The 17,593-nt window shown below is 42.9% G+C and overlaps 1 protein-coding gene across 2 annotated transcripts in view; it reads left to right on the top strand.

Annotated features, from left to right (window-relative positions):
* Nucleotides 1-17,593, top strand: part of LOC122807529 (protein B4) — a 205,369-nt gene that overhangs the window by 128,571 nt on the left and 59,205 nt on the right. For both annotated transcript variants that reach the window (XM_044078450.1, XM_044078449.1), the window contains exon 4: nucleotides 7,590-7,648. In XM_044078450.1, the coding sequence (XP_043934385.1) occupies nucleotides 7,590-7,648 (59 nt within the window). The remainder of the gene's footprint in view (nucleotides 1-7,589; nucleotides 7,649-17,593) is intronic.

The following is a 17,593-nucleotide window of genomic DNA, read 5'->3' as shown; positions in this document are numbered from 1 at the left end:
GCAAGAAAGATAATTTGAGATGGAGAATATATATTGGATGTCAAATTCAATTTATTCTCAAGGGGTGGTCTACGCAGTGGTCTGTGACCACTGAGAGGCTTTTTATATAGGGAAAACAAAGGAAAATTAAACCATCTATGAACATGTGTATATAGTATCAATAATTCTGTCATGAATGCCCTAGCTAAATGTATCGTGGATTGCCAAACGCATGTTTTTGTAGTGTTAGAAAAAATAGAAAGAAACTTAAGGGGGATGCCTGGGAGCTGGCATTAGAAGAAGCTGAACTTGCCTGGCAAATGTGGACAGGTGCGCCCACCCTACCAGGGTTAAATGAAGCCCTGTCCATTAAGTGCCTGCTTAAAAAGAAGGCTTTTGGCTAGGTGGATAGTTTAGTGTTAGGAGAATAGGTGGACTTGGGCATACACGATCCATCACGTAGGTTTGTAGTCTGTTAATATTACCTGCTTAGTCCAGTATCAACAATGTGTATTATCTCATATGTGCCTAACTGTTGTAATGAGGTCTTTAAGTGGGTATGGTTTGTATATATTGGCAAAGCCTTTGTCATTGTTCTAGTAGTGCAAAAAATTTTTTTAAAGACCAAGCTGTTCTCTCGTATCATAGTTTACTTCATAAAAATATAGTATTAGATCTGTGAGCGACTGGCCATAGCTCAACCATGTAAAGGATACAATTTTAAGGGGTTTATAGTATACAAATTCAGTATTGTCATTTTTTTTATTTAAAAAAATTCTTTTTAAAAACTTTTTTCTTTAATGATGGTGCTGTGAGGTTGCTTAAGGGAGTTTCCCCCTGTAGCTTTATTTTTTCAGTGAAAGCGCTTACATTAAATCTGGTTTTGGTTCATATCTGTTGTGGTGGATTAAGTGGACTTTAAGCCATTCAGTTGCCATTACACCAGTACTCAAAGAATCTGGGTATGTTTAACTTTCCACCCATCACTGAAACATGGCTTGGGGAGGACTCCTGTCACCACTGTTTACAAAGTACCAGCTGCGATTGGTCCTAGATCTGGTGGAGGTGCAGCTTTGCACAAATTGGGTACAAACTCAGAGGGCACAGTAGGTGTCTGCATAGCTGCAAATGAGCTGGATGTAGAGCTTCCTTCCACATAAAAGGAAAGATATTCCATGACCTTGGTGTGATCATACCTTGTCAGCACCCTCCCTCAGGCCTTGTAACTCCAGTAGTATCCCATTTATTGAGGAATGAAGTAAATCAGTTATGTACTGGCTATAATGGTCCATTTGCACATTTTCATGTATGGCTTTCCTGATGAAATTTGTGGATATTGATGTGGTTAGCTAGATTAGTCAACTCATTACAGCAGAGTGACGTCTCCAGGCATTTCTGTAGTTACCTCCTACTGCTCCTCTAGGCGTCAAATATTGCCTAATGCTACATACAAGGAATCAATGTTATCTTGAAGCATATATGATGGCAAACAGAACTGTACCGATATGACCTCTGTCAATTTATTTGTTAGAACTGTAAAGTGATAACTTCATCTTTAAAGGTTGAAGCCACACCCACTGGGAGTTAAAGGTACACATTCAAGAGCTCTACTGGAGGGAATAAGTTAAGATATTGTAGAGCTTGGATACTGGGTCAAAATACAGTACAAGTTTGCATCTGAATATGTAAGTCACTGGTTCTAGCATTGGTGTGGATATTACTTCTGGAGGAATGGGAAGCTCTGCAAATCTGGTCTGCAGTAAATTCTGACTTGAGCAGAGCTGCTACCCTCTCCTGGTAGCTTAGGGAGACCTGTAATTTGACTACTCACTGAGTAAATGGGAGTGATTACCTCAACTTTTTCTTTTAACTGGGCTGAAAGTACCTGGTTGACAGGCTAGGCTTGGTGTTGGTATGCAGTTTGGAAAGGGAAAACTAAATGTGTAGATACTTGTAGCACCAGTCTCCCCACTCCCCACAAATTACATGGTGTGCAGGCAATACGAGTCTTCATACAATACATACTGCACTATAGAAATACTCATTGATGCAGGTTTGACTACAGTATGAAGCATGGTGTAAAAGTCAGACTTTCTGACTGCTGTGGAGTGTGACGTCAAATGGCTCGAAAGTAGCAGTGGCTGCTTCCTGTTTCATAGCTCGTGTCCACTGCAGCTGCTTGTGATCCCTGTTTCTCCACTGGGGAGAGAAATGAAGGCTGTATACACTTCATTGCATTTTGAAATCTATGCTTATTGGGCAATTGTAACTAGGTTTATCCTGGACCCATAAATGTGCTTTAGACAAAATTCTCAGCCTGAATATCCTGATGTGTATATTGTAGATATTTGTAAACTGACGCAGATTAGTGGAATTAAATGCAGCTACTCATCTGGAAGGTTCTTGCATTCCTCTGGTAATCCAAGTAGATTATATTTTGTCATGCATAGCCTTTAGCTTGTCTGCCACTGGTATTTAGTGTAGAACATGGCAAAGTAGCTGCAGTTTATTTAGCTTGCAGTCAACAGAAAACTGTAGCTGAATTAGTGGCGTTGGTGTGAAGGGTAGGGCTGCTTCGATTTTTAGAAGGTAGACAACTTCCACATAGTGGTTATATTACTTGAATGGATTTTCATGTTTGAGATTTTCATTAAAAATATGCTGCCTTACCAGATACCACACTAGAAGCCCTTGAGCTTATGCCTAGTATATAGCTGGCACATTGTGTACTAGTATTTTGGAATGGAGTTTAACTGAACTGGTCAGGGCATTAAAATGAGTTCTAAAACAAGGTGAGAAGTAGAATATACAAAACCTGTAAATGCAAATGGATAGTTAACTTAATTTGGCACTTAAAGTGACTTGATTGGAAAAGCATTTTTTGGCTGGAGAGTAGGAAAAAATGCAATTTTGGTTGAATCACTCATGAGTTGCATTCTGCCATTTTGGTGACCTGTACAACACTATTTGTCCAGAATTTTTTAATTTGTTGACTGGGTTAGTCCAACTGGATAAATGTCCATTTTCAGTAGAGGCCTGGGGAGATGAGCTCCAGTTACTCAAAAGAGAAATAAAAAAAATGATACATAGTCAATAGAGATCAAACATCAAGAACTCTGTACAGGGTTTACAAAAACAATGTAGTATTACTAGAAACATATTTACATAGGAGAGGTTTGACAATTGTATAGAAGACTTTGAAAAAAGATTCAAACTAAATGTAGTTTTTAAAAGTAATGCTAAAGTGAAAAAAAACTAGTGTATATATACACAAAGTGGAAACATATGTGGTCTCAGCAAGTTGATTACAGAAATATCTATTCTGTGGTAGAGAGACTAGATATCCATGTGAGGAGGCTTGATATCAAAATGTAAGGGTATTGGGAGGAAGGCAAGCAGTAAGGATAAATGGGGGGGTGGTTACCAAGTTTAGTACTTGGGCATAGCCATTGAGATTTTAGTATTTTTAGTTGCTTTTTAAAGAGTGGTAATGATGTAAGTGATAGTTTGCTGGGAAGCCTATTCTAGGTTTTCCCCACAGAATTAGAGAAGAGAATCCCCTGCTTTGTTAGACTTTTTTGAATGGTTACTAGTAATTTATCTGCTGAGCGAAGGGTAGTTAAGATTTTTGTAGGGGATGATGACGCTACATAGAATAGGAGTATTACTTGGATGATACAAAGTCTTATAGGTGATAAGTTGAGATTGTAGCTGGTTTTGCAGTTCTAGCCATTCTAGCTGTTTAAGATCGACAATGGGTTCGAAATGGGGAGCCAGTGACAAATCTGGCAATGTTATAGGAGGTTGCTTTTGGAAAGATTATAAATGGGGGAGGCATAGGAGTGTAGAGATCAAATAGGTAATGGTAGTTCTAGCTTCTGGGGTAAGGAAATGTTTTATCCTGTAAAGGGTAGAGTTTTCGGTCAACAGTTTTAATAGTTGAGCATGGGAGTCAAAGTTCAGGTTGTGGTCAATTATTACACAAGAGTTTGGTGGTTGGTTCAGGTGCTATAACAGTACCATTGTTGGATGCAACTGTGAGGTCTATTGGGGAGGATTTTAGTGTTGAGTAAACAATTTTGTCTTGGCGTTTAGGAGACACCGTTTGAAGGAACCAGTTTTCTACTAGGTTAAATACAGTTTGAGTTATGGATTGAAGTTCAGATGAAGATGAGGCAGCACAAATAAGTGTGGTCATCTGCATACTGTATGCAGGCAGCTTGAAGATTTATATTTAGATAAAAATGGAAAGAGCGGTCCCAGGATAAAGCCTTGAGGGACACGCAGGGTAATAGGGAGAGGTGTGGATAGGTGATTGTCCCAAAGGACAGCTTGATGTCTATTTTCTAAGTAGGACTTGAACCATTTTAGAGCCTGTCAAGTGAGCATAATTTGTGTATGTTTAGAAGTGTCTGATGGTTAACCATATCGAAGGCTTTAGAGAGGTCAAAGTGCAGAGGAAAGCATGTTATGATTGTTAATGCAGAGAAGGATAAGCGAGCAATGGTGGTACTATGGCAGGGGCCTAAAACCATGCTAGTAGGTCCTTTTGGAGAAGGTGATAAAGTAGCTGCTGGTGGATGCACTTTTCCAAGTAGTTGCTGGTGGATGCACTTTTCCATAATTTTAGCTAAAAGAGAGTAAGGCTATGGGGCGAAAGTTAGTTTGGTTGAGTTACTATCCTTGTAAAGTGGGATAATGTGAGATTTTCCAGAGATGGGATAGAGCCTTCAGTAATGGTTCTATTAAGATGGAAATGGAATGGGCAAGTACCTTTGCTGCAGTTTGCAGGTATTCAGCTGGTAGGAGATCAGCTGAGGGGGTACATGGTTTTAAGTTTGTGGAGTAAGGTGTGGCTAAGGGATGTAGGAACTGGTTTTAAATGAAAGGTGGGGGGGTATTCTAGGTAATGAGGATGGGAGAGTTGAGCTAATAGTTGGTAAGAAGTTTGCTAGAGATTGAACAGTTTCAGTAAAGGTGTTTGAAAGCATCAGCAATCTGGCTGGGACTGTTAAGGGAGAGGCCTGATGGGGTTGGTGTCTTGGAATGGCCTGGGTATAGAAGTCTATACCTAACCAGAAAGCTTGTGTTTTTGTTTGTTTTTTCCTGGACTTTTTTATCAAGAATTTCTTTTAGTGGTTCTCGGCTCTTAAAATTTTTGATCTGTTTGATTTAGTGTCTCCATGTAGACCGGATTTTATTTCTCATTAAGATTTTCTGCCTAGTGTCTTTAGTGAGCCATGGAGCAGCTTTACTTGTAGTTCTTAGAGCGTATAGGGACATAGTATTCCAGGATTTGTAAAAATTTAGTGTTTAAAATAGGTTACTGCTTCAAGAGGGAGTAGCTTTAAGGCTGTCTAGTCACAGGCTTGAAGCTCAGCTTGAAAGTTTGCTGGATTGAAATCTTTTTTTCCGGGCAATTTTTAATGTCTGGTTGGGAATAAAGGTTTTTTGTCTTGTGTGAGTAAGGGAGTGTCTGGAAGGGTACCAGAGAGTGGCTATTTACCAAGATCCAGTCTAAGATGCATTCTTTGCTACTGGGTTTATGGATTCTGGTTGGACTGGTAATTTGGGAGAAGCCATAAAGGTTAATATGGGTTGTAGGTTTGGAGGAGGTACAGCAATTCCAATCTATTAAGACCAAGTAGAATGGTTTCTTGTGGGAAGGATGTAGAAAGCCAGCAAAGGATATTTTCTAGGATGTTAATGTTATTGCCTGGAGGTGGGTAGGAGCATATAAGGGTAGGGTAGGAGCATATAAGGGTAGGGTAGGAGCATATGCATATAAGGGTAGGGTAGGAGCATATAAGGGGCAAAGATTTACTAGCATTGATCTGTAGTTTAGAGATGAGGATTTTAGCATTACTAACAAAAGGTAGTTTTACATATAAGGAAGTAACATGTGGCTTAGATTTGTACAGAATTGCTACCCCTCCACCCTTTTTGGTTGTACGGTCTAATCTTAAGATATTAGTCAGGTGGGATAATTTCATTGTACTTTGTTACTGGTTTGAGCCAAGTCTCTAACATGATATCAAATGAATGAATGTCTAGCAAAGCATGTAGTTGGCTAATTTTCTTTAAGCTCTGTCGATGTGCCATGAGCATATGATTTTGGGTGCTAGTGGGGGTGAATGGGGTGTTGGCTTGAGGTAGGTAGGGGTTTATTGGGGTATTGATTGGTCCAGGGTTGGGGTGAATGTCACCATGGAGTAGAGAATGTTTCAGAATGTGTAAACCTCAGGAGTTTACAGAATGTTTTGTGACTTCCTAGCTTGTAGGTAAGTAATATGGGCAACCCTGTGAAACTTTAGTAAAAGGTAGGTGGAGGTGGATGTTAAAATGGCTTTAAGTGTAGCTGACTTAGAAGTAATGTCTGCTTTAAGGGATGTGGAACTCTGTATAGTGTAGGTTTTCATATAAGGTAAGAATATAGGGTACAGATAGAATGGGTAGTAGAAGTAAGACTGGTTAAGTTTTGCCTTGTAAATTAGATATATTAGCAGTGAATAGTTAAAAATGTAGGGCCTAATGAGTTTATTTGGAATGATAGTATTTTAGGGGTAGTAGAATGGTAAGCAGTATGAAGTGGGTGTAGGATTTAATTATATAGAGTACTGGAGTGCTAATGGTTAAGGGAAGGGGTGTGGTTTGAGTATAAATGTAGGAGCAGTGGGGGTGGGTGGGAATTGGGGGGGGGGAGTGGAGCGAGCCTACGGGGCAAACGGAGCGGGTAGAGCAGGAGAAAGATTATACAGTGACAATCTGTGTAGCATATTTCCTGAGGCACTCTTGTATTTACAGGTGTGTAAGGTGTGATGATGCAACTATTTGGTAGCTGAGGGATAGTGAAAAATGAGAAGTATAGCTGGATGGAGGGGGGGAAGCCCTGAATAGTGCAATACAGCAGGAAGATTGGAAAGTGGTCAGTAATAAAGTATGGGAAAAGTAGGGTAATAGGGTAAAGGAATGCCCAAGCCTAAGGTTAGTGCCACCTAGTGGACAAAGAGTAGGGTACAGCAATAGGTAGCTGTGGCAGAGATAGCCAATAGAGATGGCTTAGCAGTCGGTGAAGAGGTGGTCAGTATTGAAGGGGTAGGGAAGGGGTAAGGCTGCTGGATTCCTGGCTCACTAAATTATATAAAACACTAGATAATTACAAAAAGTTCAGCTTATTTAGGTCTAGGGAAGAACATACTTTATTCACTTTGGAACCTGGAAAATTGTGCTAGGGCAGCAGGTTTCTTTGGGTTGATGCTGGAATGGCTGAGAATTTTAATGGAAGGGGTCCTTAAAGACCCGGCAGGTTCCCAATTCTTGGTGCAGGAGTGAAGGTAGATAAGAGTAAGAGTTCCTCTGGGGCCAGGGACTTGCAGCAACCAGGGCAAAAGCAGGAATTATAAATGATGAATTGATGAAATCCTAAACTCAGTGTTGTGACCTGAAAATAAACTAAGTGGTTGCTAACAATCTGCAACAAATGTGTTGGAATTTCATTGTGTACATCTTGTGGCTTGTAGACACCCCATCTGACTTTTTGGGCTGGGATGAAAGAAGCAAAGTCTTAAACGTGTTATAGAAGTGATGCATGTCCTCTCCTTTTTATTTAGGTACTGGAGTGGCACAGAAGAAAACTGGAGTAGGAAACAAGGTGAAGAAATCTAGTGAGGTACGTTTTTCCTTCTCCCCTTGCTCTTGTCTTCCTATTTTGTTCAAGTGCATAGCCTGTTTGCAAGTTGAAAAGTTTAACCTTAGACTATAAACACATTTTGCAGTACTGTAGTATTTAGATGCATATCCTTTTGAAGGGCTGTGTAGTCTCTGCTGGGAGACTCTACTGCCTGAAACCCTTTAAGTACAACACTTGTAATCTGTTTAGGAATGCAGCTTTGATTCTTGGTGACTTGCTGGCATTCAGTACTACTTTGGCAATTTGAGCAAAGTATGTCTAAGCTTTTACCGTGGTGAATCTCCTTTATCTTGCTGTGACATCCACTTTTAGGGATATTGTGAAGTGCATTTGTGATGTCACATATGCTTGCTGTGTATGAGCATCTATAGCTGCACCTTGCATTTCCTCTTGCCTGATGTCATAGAAGTTTAGTTTGCACTATTAAGGCATTAGTTTGCACAATGTTCAGTGTTTCTCCTGAAGGTGTCCTAAAATCTGTGCTGATGGGGAGAAGCACCTGATTTTCCACTGCTGCAGTAGTCTTATGGGTGTTCTGCATGGACTAGAACAGCAGGCCAGCTTCCAAAGCTTCAGGGTACCACCTGTGCATCCAAATAACTAGTCTGCTTATGCTGAACTTGCCTAAAGACAGGTTTAGGTGCCAAGCCCTTCAGTGCTCTGCTGCAGATGATGTTTTTGGGGCTTTTAAGGATTGATCTGCTAATGCTGTTCTATTGCTGAGCTGTTCTACCTTTTGTAGTTTTGACAATGAATTTTGACTTTGGTACTTTTACTGTGGTTTTGTGGGAAATTCCTGTAACTATTGCTGCTAAGGTTTCCTGGGAAATGGGCACCGTTTTTGGCTTTACCATGGAACAAATGTGTAGCAACAAATTTGTGGCTGGAGGGTCAAACTAAAGGCTTTGCCATCACTGCAGGCTGGTATTTTTAGTCTTGGGAGGGTGATTCTGTTGTGGCCAAAGGTGGTTCTGCAGATCACTCCTTTGCAGGGTCCTTGTGTTCTTGCAGACACCATCGACCAGGGTTTGGCCACATCCTGTGTTCCCCTCACTGAGAATGGGGGGAAGGGCATGTAACTTTGCTTACGCAGTATAGTGCTGTCTCTGGGGAAGTGGTTGCTGGCAGTGCTAGGTCCATTTGATGCAACTCTGACAAAACTAAGCAGTACTAGTCTCTGGATGAGTGATTTATTAGCTTGGTTTAGGGTCTTGTGCAGGCTTGCTCTTTCTGTAAGGTGGGTTGTTGTAAAAGGAACATGGGTTCCTCTTGAAAAGGTGCAACACTTGGAAATCTGTACAGGAATGTGAGGGGACAGATGGTTCTGGGGTATGGCTGAGATGGGATCTGTCCCTGGCTGTGAGGGATTCACTTTGAGACCATTTCAGAATGTGCCATTGCTTTCAGGGAGAACACTGGGATTTCTCTGTCCCTGAGAAAATACTATGAATTGCTACAACTAGAATTCCCGGAGCCTACACCCACCAGTGCTGGCTAGGAGTTTGTCGCAGCCCATGGTTTCCCTAACTGCCAACCTGCTGTTCCTAAGAAAGCTACTGTTGAGTATTACCACTGCATCTGGGGATATTTTGATATTACTGTGGCAAATGTCCTAGTCTAGTGAACAAATGCACAATTAATGCAACAGATCTGACTCTTTCTGATGTAGGTTTAGTGGAGTGTGATTTTTTTTGTACTGCAATATATGGCTATTTCAGTGCAGTATTTTTTTTTTCTTGTGCTTCATTCAGTTTTGCAGTTTGATTTCCCTGCCTTCTGTGTTGGTTTACTCTACCTTTTATCAAGGTAGGCTCCACATGGAGGTGCAAATGGCTTTCAATAGGCACATTTCTGTGCAGGCTTGGAATGCTTCCATTGCTTTGATTTTCATCCACAGTAAGCAAACCAGGGCTGTTTTTTGGGTCTGCTAGTACCCTAGGTGAAAAGGCTCCATGGTGCCCTCTGTCCTGACCTTGCCCACACACCTGGATCAAGGCAACCAATAAAGGAATAAAGCATTTTTCCCTGCTTTCATTAAACCCTGACTGCTGTTGAACTGTTGCAATTGACTGCATTAAGTTGGGAGCCACCAGGCCCCCCCTGAAGCCATGAGGGGCTCTAGATGCAACCTGAGTGAGGCTCACTAATTTGATAGTGTAGGGGCCATTGGGCATCAGAATCCATGTGGTTACAGATGCAGAGGTGCATTTGGAGCTTTATTCCAGCCTTTTAAACCAATAATCTTTTGGCTTTTTCCTGTTGGGGGTTGCCACAGTGGAACAGTCTGTAGAACTATTGGCAGTGGAGTTTGTCAAGTTGCCAGCCAGGTGCCCAACCTTCCACAGAAGGCACACACCTAGGGCCTAGGCTAATTTATAGTGAACAATCCCCCTGCAGCATATCTTTGGGATGTGGGAGGAAGCGAGCACCCAGAGGCAACCCCCATGACTGCAGGTAGGGCATGCAGACTCCTTCTCTGTTCCAGCGCCTTCTGTGAACCAGAGAACCTCTTGCTGTGAGGCAGCTGTGCTAACTGCTGCACCACCACAGCTTCCCTCTGGTCTGAAAAGTTGGGGAAAAGGTTCTCGTCCTCCCTTCTTAACCAGCGCAAACAAGTCTCTTCGGACCAGACTGCTGTTAGGCCCAAGAAGCCACCTACCTCGGCTCCAGCTATTTTGGTGCTGTTGGAATTTCATTTGTGGAGCCATTCCACAGAGTTGGAACCAGCATCTCCCACCCTAAGATAGTTTTTGCAGTTTTCTAGATCTGTTCCATCCTCCTGATCTTCCAGCAGCCTGTCTGGTGGATTGTGGTGCAGAGGCTGACACTGGTGCTTGCCAAACTGTTGGATCCTCTGCTTTGGAACCAACCAAGCCTACCCTTTCAGTCTATTCCTGATATCTGACCTTAGTGTTAGAATGTTCTGAACTGATTGTAGTGGAACCATCTGAGCTGAGACCTATCACAGGATCTTGGAGTCCAACCATTGCTCCAACATCCTCTTCCATATGAAATCCTGAATCTAGGAGCCGATGCTGTCTGGTCAGGTCTGGGAGGGGAGTAGTCTGATCCGAACTTGCCTCTGGGTGTCTGCTGGGTGAGCTCAGCTCCTGCCTCAAGAGCCAACCCCCTTGGTTCCAGGGATTCCCTCTCAGTTTGGAACAGGGAGTTTCCTCTGATCAGGGGCGGGGGACTCTTTGAGGTGATTGGACCTATCTATGCAGACAAGCACTCTGGTCAGGACATCCTTCCCCCAAAGGCACCAGTATGTCTTAGCACCACTGCATCCGTAGACCCAGAGACCCTGGACCTCAGGATGCCCCATTGGGTGACCCCCCCCCTCTTTTCAAAACCTCTCCAGAATGCCCTTCTGAAGAGGTCACTCAGAAGAAACTAGGCAAGAGGAAGCATTTGGACTCTCCTGAAGTCTTGTCACGTCTGATACAGACCTTGATTCAGAAGGGGCCCCACAGTCTGAGGATTTCCTTTGCAGACATCCTGGAAATTCCAACAGGTGGTTGGAGTCTAACCCTTCTGAGGAGTCTGTATACCGGAAGGCCTTTGGGTCTCACTGCTCTGTCACTTGGTGTCTGCCTTTCGATGCACTGATCAACTTTGGTTTGTCAAAGGGAAAGTCTCCAATTTCAGTGAACTGGTTCCTCTGAGGCCAAACATTCATCACTAGATTAAAATTTTTTAACCAGGGAGTCCCAGTAGATGTGGTGTCAGCAGCCACCAAAAGAGCTCAGACTTCCTGTTTTCTCTCCATCTGCCAAACTCTTGTATGATGGGACAGATATGGAAAGCACATCAACACTTTTTTGCTTGGTTTGCTGAATTATTGGACTCATTTTACTAGACTTCAGAGAGCTCCTGAAAGAGGATCACTTGTACAGCAGATGTGTGAGCAGGCCAGCGGGTTCAGGAATTTCCCTAAGGAGACATTCCTGGATGCACTTGTGACTTTGCAGAGTCCTTTAAATCTTCCTTTGAACTCCCCTTTCAACTGTTTGTCCTTGTTTGGGCCAAAAGTCTCACTAACCAGGTGTGAACAAAACAAGGACTCTGCTGTAGGAATTCATTTTTATCTACCTACCAGATGTTGTTCAAAGGGTTAAAAGGGAAGAATGTGGTTTTGTAAATCCCAGAGCTTTCCAAGACATGCGATTCTTCCCTTGAGGGCAGAGAGGGAAGTACTAATGGGAGACACCGGCCACTCTGCAGAAGGGATCTGCAAAACCAGGGTGACAGGGAAGCTTTCCTTTGCAAGCCCACCATCTCTGGAGGCATTCAGGGGCTGCTTATCTTGGTACCCAGAATTCTGGCTAAAACAACAAGTGGGTACAAAGCCTATCCAGAGGTTACTCCATGCCTTTCCCCATCCCAAATGTGAGCATCTGACGTTCCACCCAGTCAAAGGGACCAGGCAACTTGAGAAATAAAAGTTGCTAGACAAGTCATCCAGACAAGTCCCCACAGACCAAATACGGTCAGGAACTTTAGGTTCTTGGTTCCAAAGAAACCAGGGGGACTGGAGACCCATCCTGGATCTCAGCAACTTAAACAAATCCGTAATAGTCAAGTTCCAGATAGTAACACTGCAGTCAGTACTCCTTTTTCTGGGACAAAACTATTGGATGTGCTGTAGAGACATCCAAGATGTGTACTACCATATAAAAATGGATAGCCAGTCCAGGAGTCATTTGCACTTGTGGCTGGGAGCCAGTTATTACCAGTTCCATGCTCTGCTCTTTGAACTCACTACACCTCTGAGTGTTCAGTGTATGGTAGTAGTAGTTATGTTCAGTGTATGGTAGTAGTAGTTAACTTGAGGTGCCTAGGATTCAGTGTTTCTGTACCTAGACTGGCTGCTGACAGCCACCACTGAGCATCTACTATCAAAAGTGAGACCACCTTGCACATCTGCTCTCAACCTAGGAATTGCCGTAAAATACAAAAAAATCTGCCTTGTTGCCATCTATGCATATAATTTTGTAGGAGCAGATCTATAAACAGATTGCAAAACCCTCCTGTGAAACATTAGTCCTACATTGTCTGGTCCTAAACCTACTTTCCAAGAGAAGTAAGGCAAAAACAGTCCTGAAAGTCTTGGACCGTGGCAGTGGCAATAACCATGATTCCATTAGCATGTCTGGATATGAGATTCTGCAGTGACTACTGTTCACTCTGGTCCATGTAGTAGCTATCCATGTCCCACCAAATTTTGATCTTGCAAGGGTTACTTTTGTTGGCTTCTCACCACCTGTGACATTAGGTTGAGCCTTTGTTCTTCCACAGCCATTAGTCAGACCCTTTGTCCTTTCACAGCTAGCTGCAGTGACCAGACTCTTCCCAGATTGGGTGTGGGAGGACAGACTGAGGCCCATTTGCACATCAGTGTCATAGAGATTAGCAGTGTTTTTAGCTTTGCAAGCATTCCAGGACACTCTTCCACTTGGAACTATTGCACTACAGATGTCAGTTGTGTGGTACATAAACAAGGTGGAACCTCCTCCCTTTATTGGGAGACCCTAAAGAGTATGGCAGTGGGAGACTCTCAACACTTTCTGAACACACATTCTAGGGAAATCCAGCGTGATGGAAGAGCGACTCAATGATTCTGATGCCTCTGATTCTGATGCCTCATGAGCACTACCTAAAACAAGTGGGAAAGATTTTCTGCAAGTGGGGCCAGCCTTGCTGTGACCTCTTGCCACATCCATGAATGCCAAATGCAGCAGCTAGTTCTCCCTTGTACCCTTCTGGGAGAGTCACCAAGGGATGCACTTGTACATGATTGGCCCTCCGGTCTCCTCTGTGCTTTTCCTCCCTTTCTGTTGATACCCAAAGTTTTTAAGAAAGCCAGTTCCTTGAAGGAATATCAGTTGCCCCATACCAGCCTTGCCAAATCTGGTTCCCCTTCCTTTGGCCTCCTCTCCAGGAGGAGCCTTGGATTCTGGACAGAGTTCCAGACCTCCTGACTCGTGCATCAGGGATTCTCCACCCCTCCCTTCAAACCCTCAAATTAACAGCTTGGCTGCTTCAATTCCAAACAGCCAGACTCCCTAACCTTTCTCAGTCGAAACATGGCCTGATCCCATCTCATAAGACTGAGAAAGCTGTATACAAGCAAATGGAAAAGATTTTCTTCATGGGCCTTGATTAATCCCATTGATCCCTTTTCTGCCCCAGTAGCTTCCATTCTTGAATCATTAGTTAAACTAATGAAGGTGCAGCTGTTGCTACTATTGGAGTTCAGTTAGCAGCGATACCTCATTTCCATCTAGGTGAATTGGGCCCCAGTGTGGTGTCCCACAGACTTTGCAAGACATTTCTAAAGGTAAGACCACACCCCCAGCACCATGGGACCTGAATTCTTATCCTGTTTGATTCTTCCCCCATTCGAACATGCATCATCCTGCGATCTCAGTACTCAAAACTATTCTTTTGATGGCTATTACTTCTGCCAAATGTTTCAGAGCTGCAAGCATAGTCAAAGCCCCCCCTACATGCTTTTCCACAGTGTATTCCTACAAACCCATGCTTTCTACCAAAGTATGCTAATCTAACTTGAACCAATCCATAGAACTACAGTTGTCTTCCCAAACTATAGCAACAAGGCAGACTATATGCTACACAACTGGATGTATAGAGAATTGTTTCTACTTGCATAGGACAAAGGACTTCAGAAAGTCTGACCAGTTTATATCCTATTCACGCAAATGTGCTCCTGTCTACAGTCGCACTTTAACAGTCTCTAAACTTTACCATAAGTAAAAGATTATTCTACAAGATCTATTGCAACCTCTTCTGCCTTTTGGGCCAGACTACCATTTAACATTTGTGCTGCAGCAATATGGGCAAGGCTTCATACCTTTATCACTCGTTGCAAAGTGGATTTGGCCTCCAGGAGCAGGGCCTCCTTTGGGTCCACTGTTCTGAAGCATATTCTCCCTTCACCACCCAAGAAAGATGCTGCTAGGGATGCTGTCCCAACCTGTTAAGAATGAAGGCGAGCTAGGACAACATATGAAGTTATGTACTCATAATATTCCAAGTGTGTTGTCAATCTCTCCTTATCTGGGGAGCTCTCCTAGTGCCTGATGGGATAGGGCTTTAGCCACTAGCTAGTGGAAGGCTTCTAGCTTTTGTATAGGCATAGTCAGAACAGAGGATCTGTTTGGAACACAACCTGTTAAGAATGAAGGTGAGATGGCCAACACACCTGGAACATTATGGTGAGTACATTATTTCCTCAACCTGAGCTGTTCCTGTCTGCCCACATCTGCATCTCCTGCCTACCAGTAGTGATGCAGGTTATACTTGAAAAATTCCCATCCTCGTTACTACCTTAACATTCAGAATTTTGAACTGGCAGACGTTCGCATTTTTACTGGCTGTTTGAGAACGTGCTACTGTTGACCCTCCTGAGATTTGCTTATGTAACTAGTGCATTTGGCTATTACTGAAGTGTGCTCATGATCTTGCTGATGGCTTTTCAGAGCTACTGCTAGAATTTCCTTGGTTACATTTGCATAATTAAGATCTTAATCTCCAATGCACTAGGTAGGTTTTCTGACAAGCCAATGCTTGTATGGAGTTTTGCAAATTTCCCTTTCTGTGGGCTCCTCCCAAAAATGTAAGGGGTTTCCATCTTAAACTTGCCTAAAAATGGAGCTGTGGGCAGCAGCACACTCCACCTTATAAGGCAGCATTTAGACAAACTGCTTTGATCTACTGTGGTGTGCAATATCCTCAAGATGGAAAACCTTGATCAGGCTGTATGTTGTGGCAGCCGGCCACTCAACTGTAAAGTTTAGGGGATCTAGTTAAATGTTGCCAGATGGGTATGGGCATTTGCTGGCTGATTCAGCCTATTTTGAGGGTCTCTATTAAATTGCCATATGTTTCAAAGTGTGAATGTCATGGTCGACACCATATGATCTAACTTTGAAAAGTTTGAAGGTGAAAGGCAACGGCTCCATATGTGCAGAATGGGAAAATTTCACTTTTCTGCACTGAAGTGTGGTCTCTGGTATAAGTAGGGGGGTGTGGGGGGCTTGCACCTTGCTCAGAGCGTTAAGGTAAATTTTTTTTACTTTTATATTCTAGGTTAAATTTTGCTTGTATGTTAACATGAGGTTGAAATTTTGAAGCTTCGAATATATAATGGACCCTATTTTGACCTACACCAGGGACCCATGTTAATGGTCAGAAGGGTAGACGTGCCCCTATTGGTGCCTGTTATAAAGCCCAATAGCCCTGAGTCAAGCTTCTGTATGGCATTTGCCCAGCTTTGGTTACCTGGGATAGGCTGAGGAAGAGTAACTTTGCTTGGAATCATGGCAGTCTAATTCAAGTGTAAAGATAAGGCACTATTCATAATCTCAGCCTATACCACACAGGGTAGTGGAGTGCATTTGGACAGCAGTTGCAGGAGAAGAATTTGTGGGTGACCTAAAACATCTGGATGGGCCAGGATATAATGGCTTGGGTCCAAATGGGTGGGGTAACAGGAATGGAGGCCATGCTAGACTGGCAATTGGCTTTATGGTGGCAAACAGATTTGTGATTTTGTGGCTGTCCAGCTGAACAAATGGCAAACGTGCAACTTTGGTAGACTTCCTAGTACGGAAAGGCCAGTTAGATGCAACTTGAATAGACTTGTTTCTAGTAAGGAAAGGGCATTGGGATAGAATCGGATTGTAAAGTCATCGCAGTGAAAGTCAACCCCCCCAGCATAAATCACTGGTTGCCAAACTCTGCTGCAAACAGTGGTTAGAGAAGGTTCCAAGGTCAAACCAGACTAAAGACCTGGAAGTTGTGAAATAGCACATTTTGAAGGAAATTCTTGGGTCTGTAGCACCTAAAGAGGAAATAAGTTAAAAAGGCAACGTCTCAAAGCAGTATGTAGGAGGACTGTAGAACAGATGGGCAGCTGAGGTTACAGTAGATATGAAAATGCTAGGTGAGAAGGGAGTTGTGGCTTGAGGCTGCTAGTAACAGTATGAAGAGGTGTATTCCAGCTGATTGGAGAATAAGCATACTAGTACCAGTTTTAAAGAACAAAGGGGACATCAACTGTGGGTTGTACAGAGGTATAATCTTCCATCACACCGCATGAACATTCTGGAAAGGGTAACAAACTAAGATGTGATAGGAGCAGTTCAGACCAAGTGTGATTCAGTACAACTGACCTGATGTTTGCAGTCACTGATTCTTAAAGCTAGAGATGAGGAGTCCTATAGATATTCCTGGTCTTTAAGAAAGCATGACAAGGTTCCAGTTATGAACAGTGTTGGCCCTCAAAGGATTTTCCAGCGAGTGTGCATTAGGGTTCAGCTCTGAGCCCACTGCTGTTCACTCTGATGGACTAAATTAGGAAAATCTGTCCAAGAGTCAGATCCGTGTCTATATGTAGACTGGCATTACAGGCAGACTAAGAACATCAGCAAAAGATAGGGGAATGGAATGTAAAACTGAAGGCAAATAGGATGAAACCAGACAGAAGACCATTGTAATGGCAGCAAACTGGTGGGAGGAATTGGAGAGGTTACAAACCTGTTGCACTATATATTTTTCCCTTGCTTCATGCATCTGGGAGGGGTTGTCTAGGAGAAAGGAAGTCTCTAGTCAAAGCTGCAATCCTAAGGGGTTGCAGTCAACTGGTAGTAGAAGACAATGCCAGTGAAGCCAAGTGTACAAAAGTTGGTGGGACCAGTACTATTTAAGTCGGGCATGAGTAGAGATGGTGACTGATAAAACACCAAGGGAGGTGGAAGAGTATTTCAAAACCTGCTAGAAATACTAAAGCAGATTCAGAGTTCTGTCCTGAACAAAGGTGTTCGGTCATTAAAATGAGTGACCCCGAACAAATTTCCCTGAGTTGACGCTCCTTTCCAAAGTTCAGTAAACTTTTCCTTT

The sequence above is a fragment of the Protopterus annectens genome, chromosome 7.part1 (genome assembly GCF_019279795.1).
Source record: "Protopterus annectens isolate FY-2018-M chromosome 7.part1, PAN1.0, whole genome shotgun sequence".
NCBI lineage: Eukaryota > Metazoa > Chordata > Ceratodontiformes > Protopteridae > Protopterus > Protopterus annectens.
Note: the sequence above shows the minus strand (reverse complement) of the source record. Positions and strands in the feature narration are given on the sequence as shown.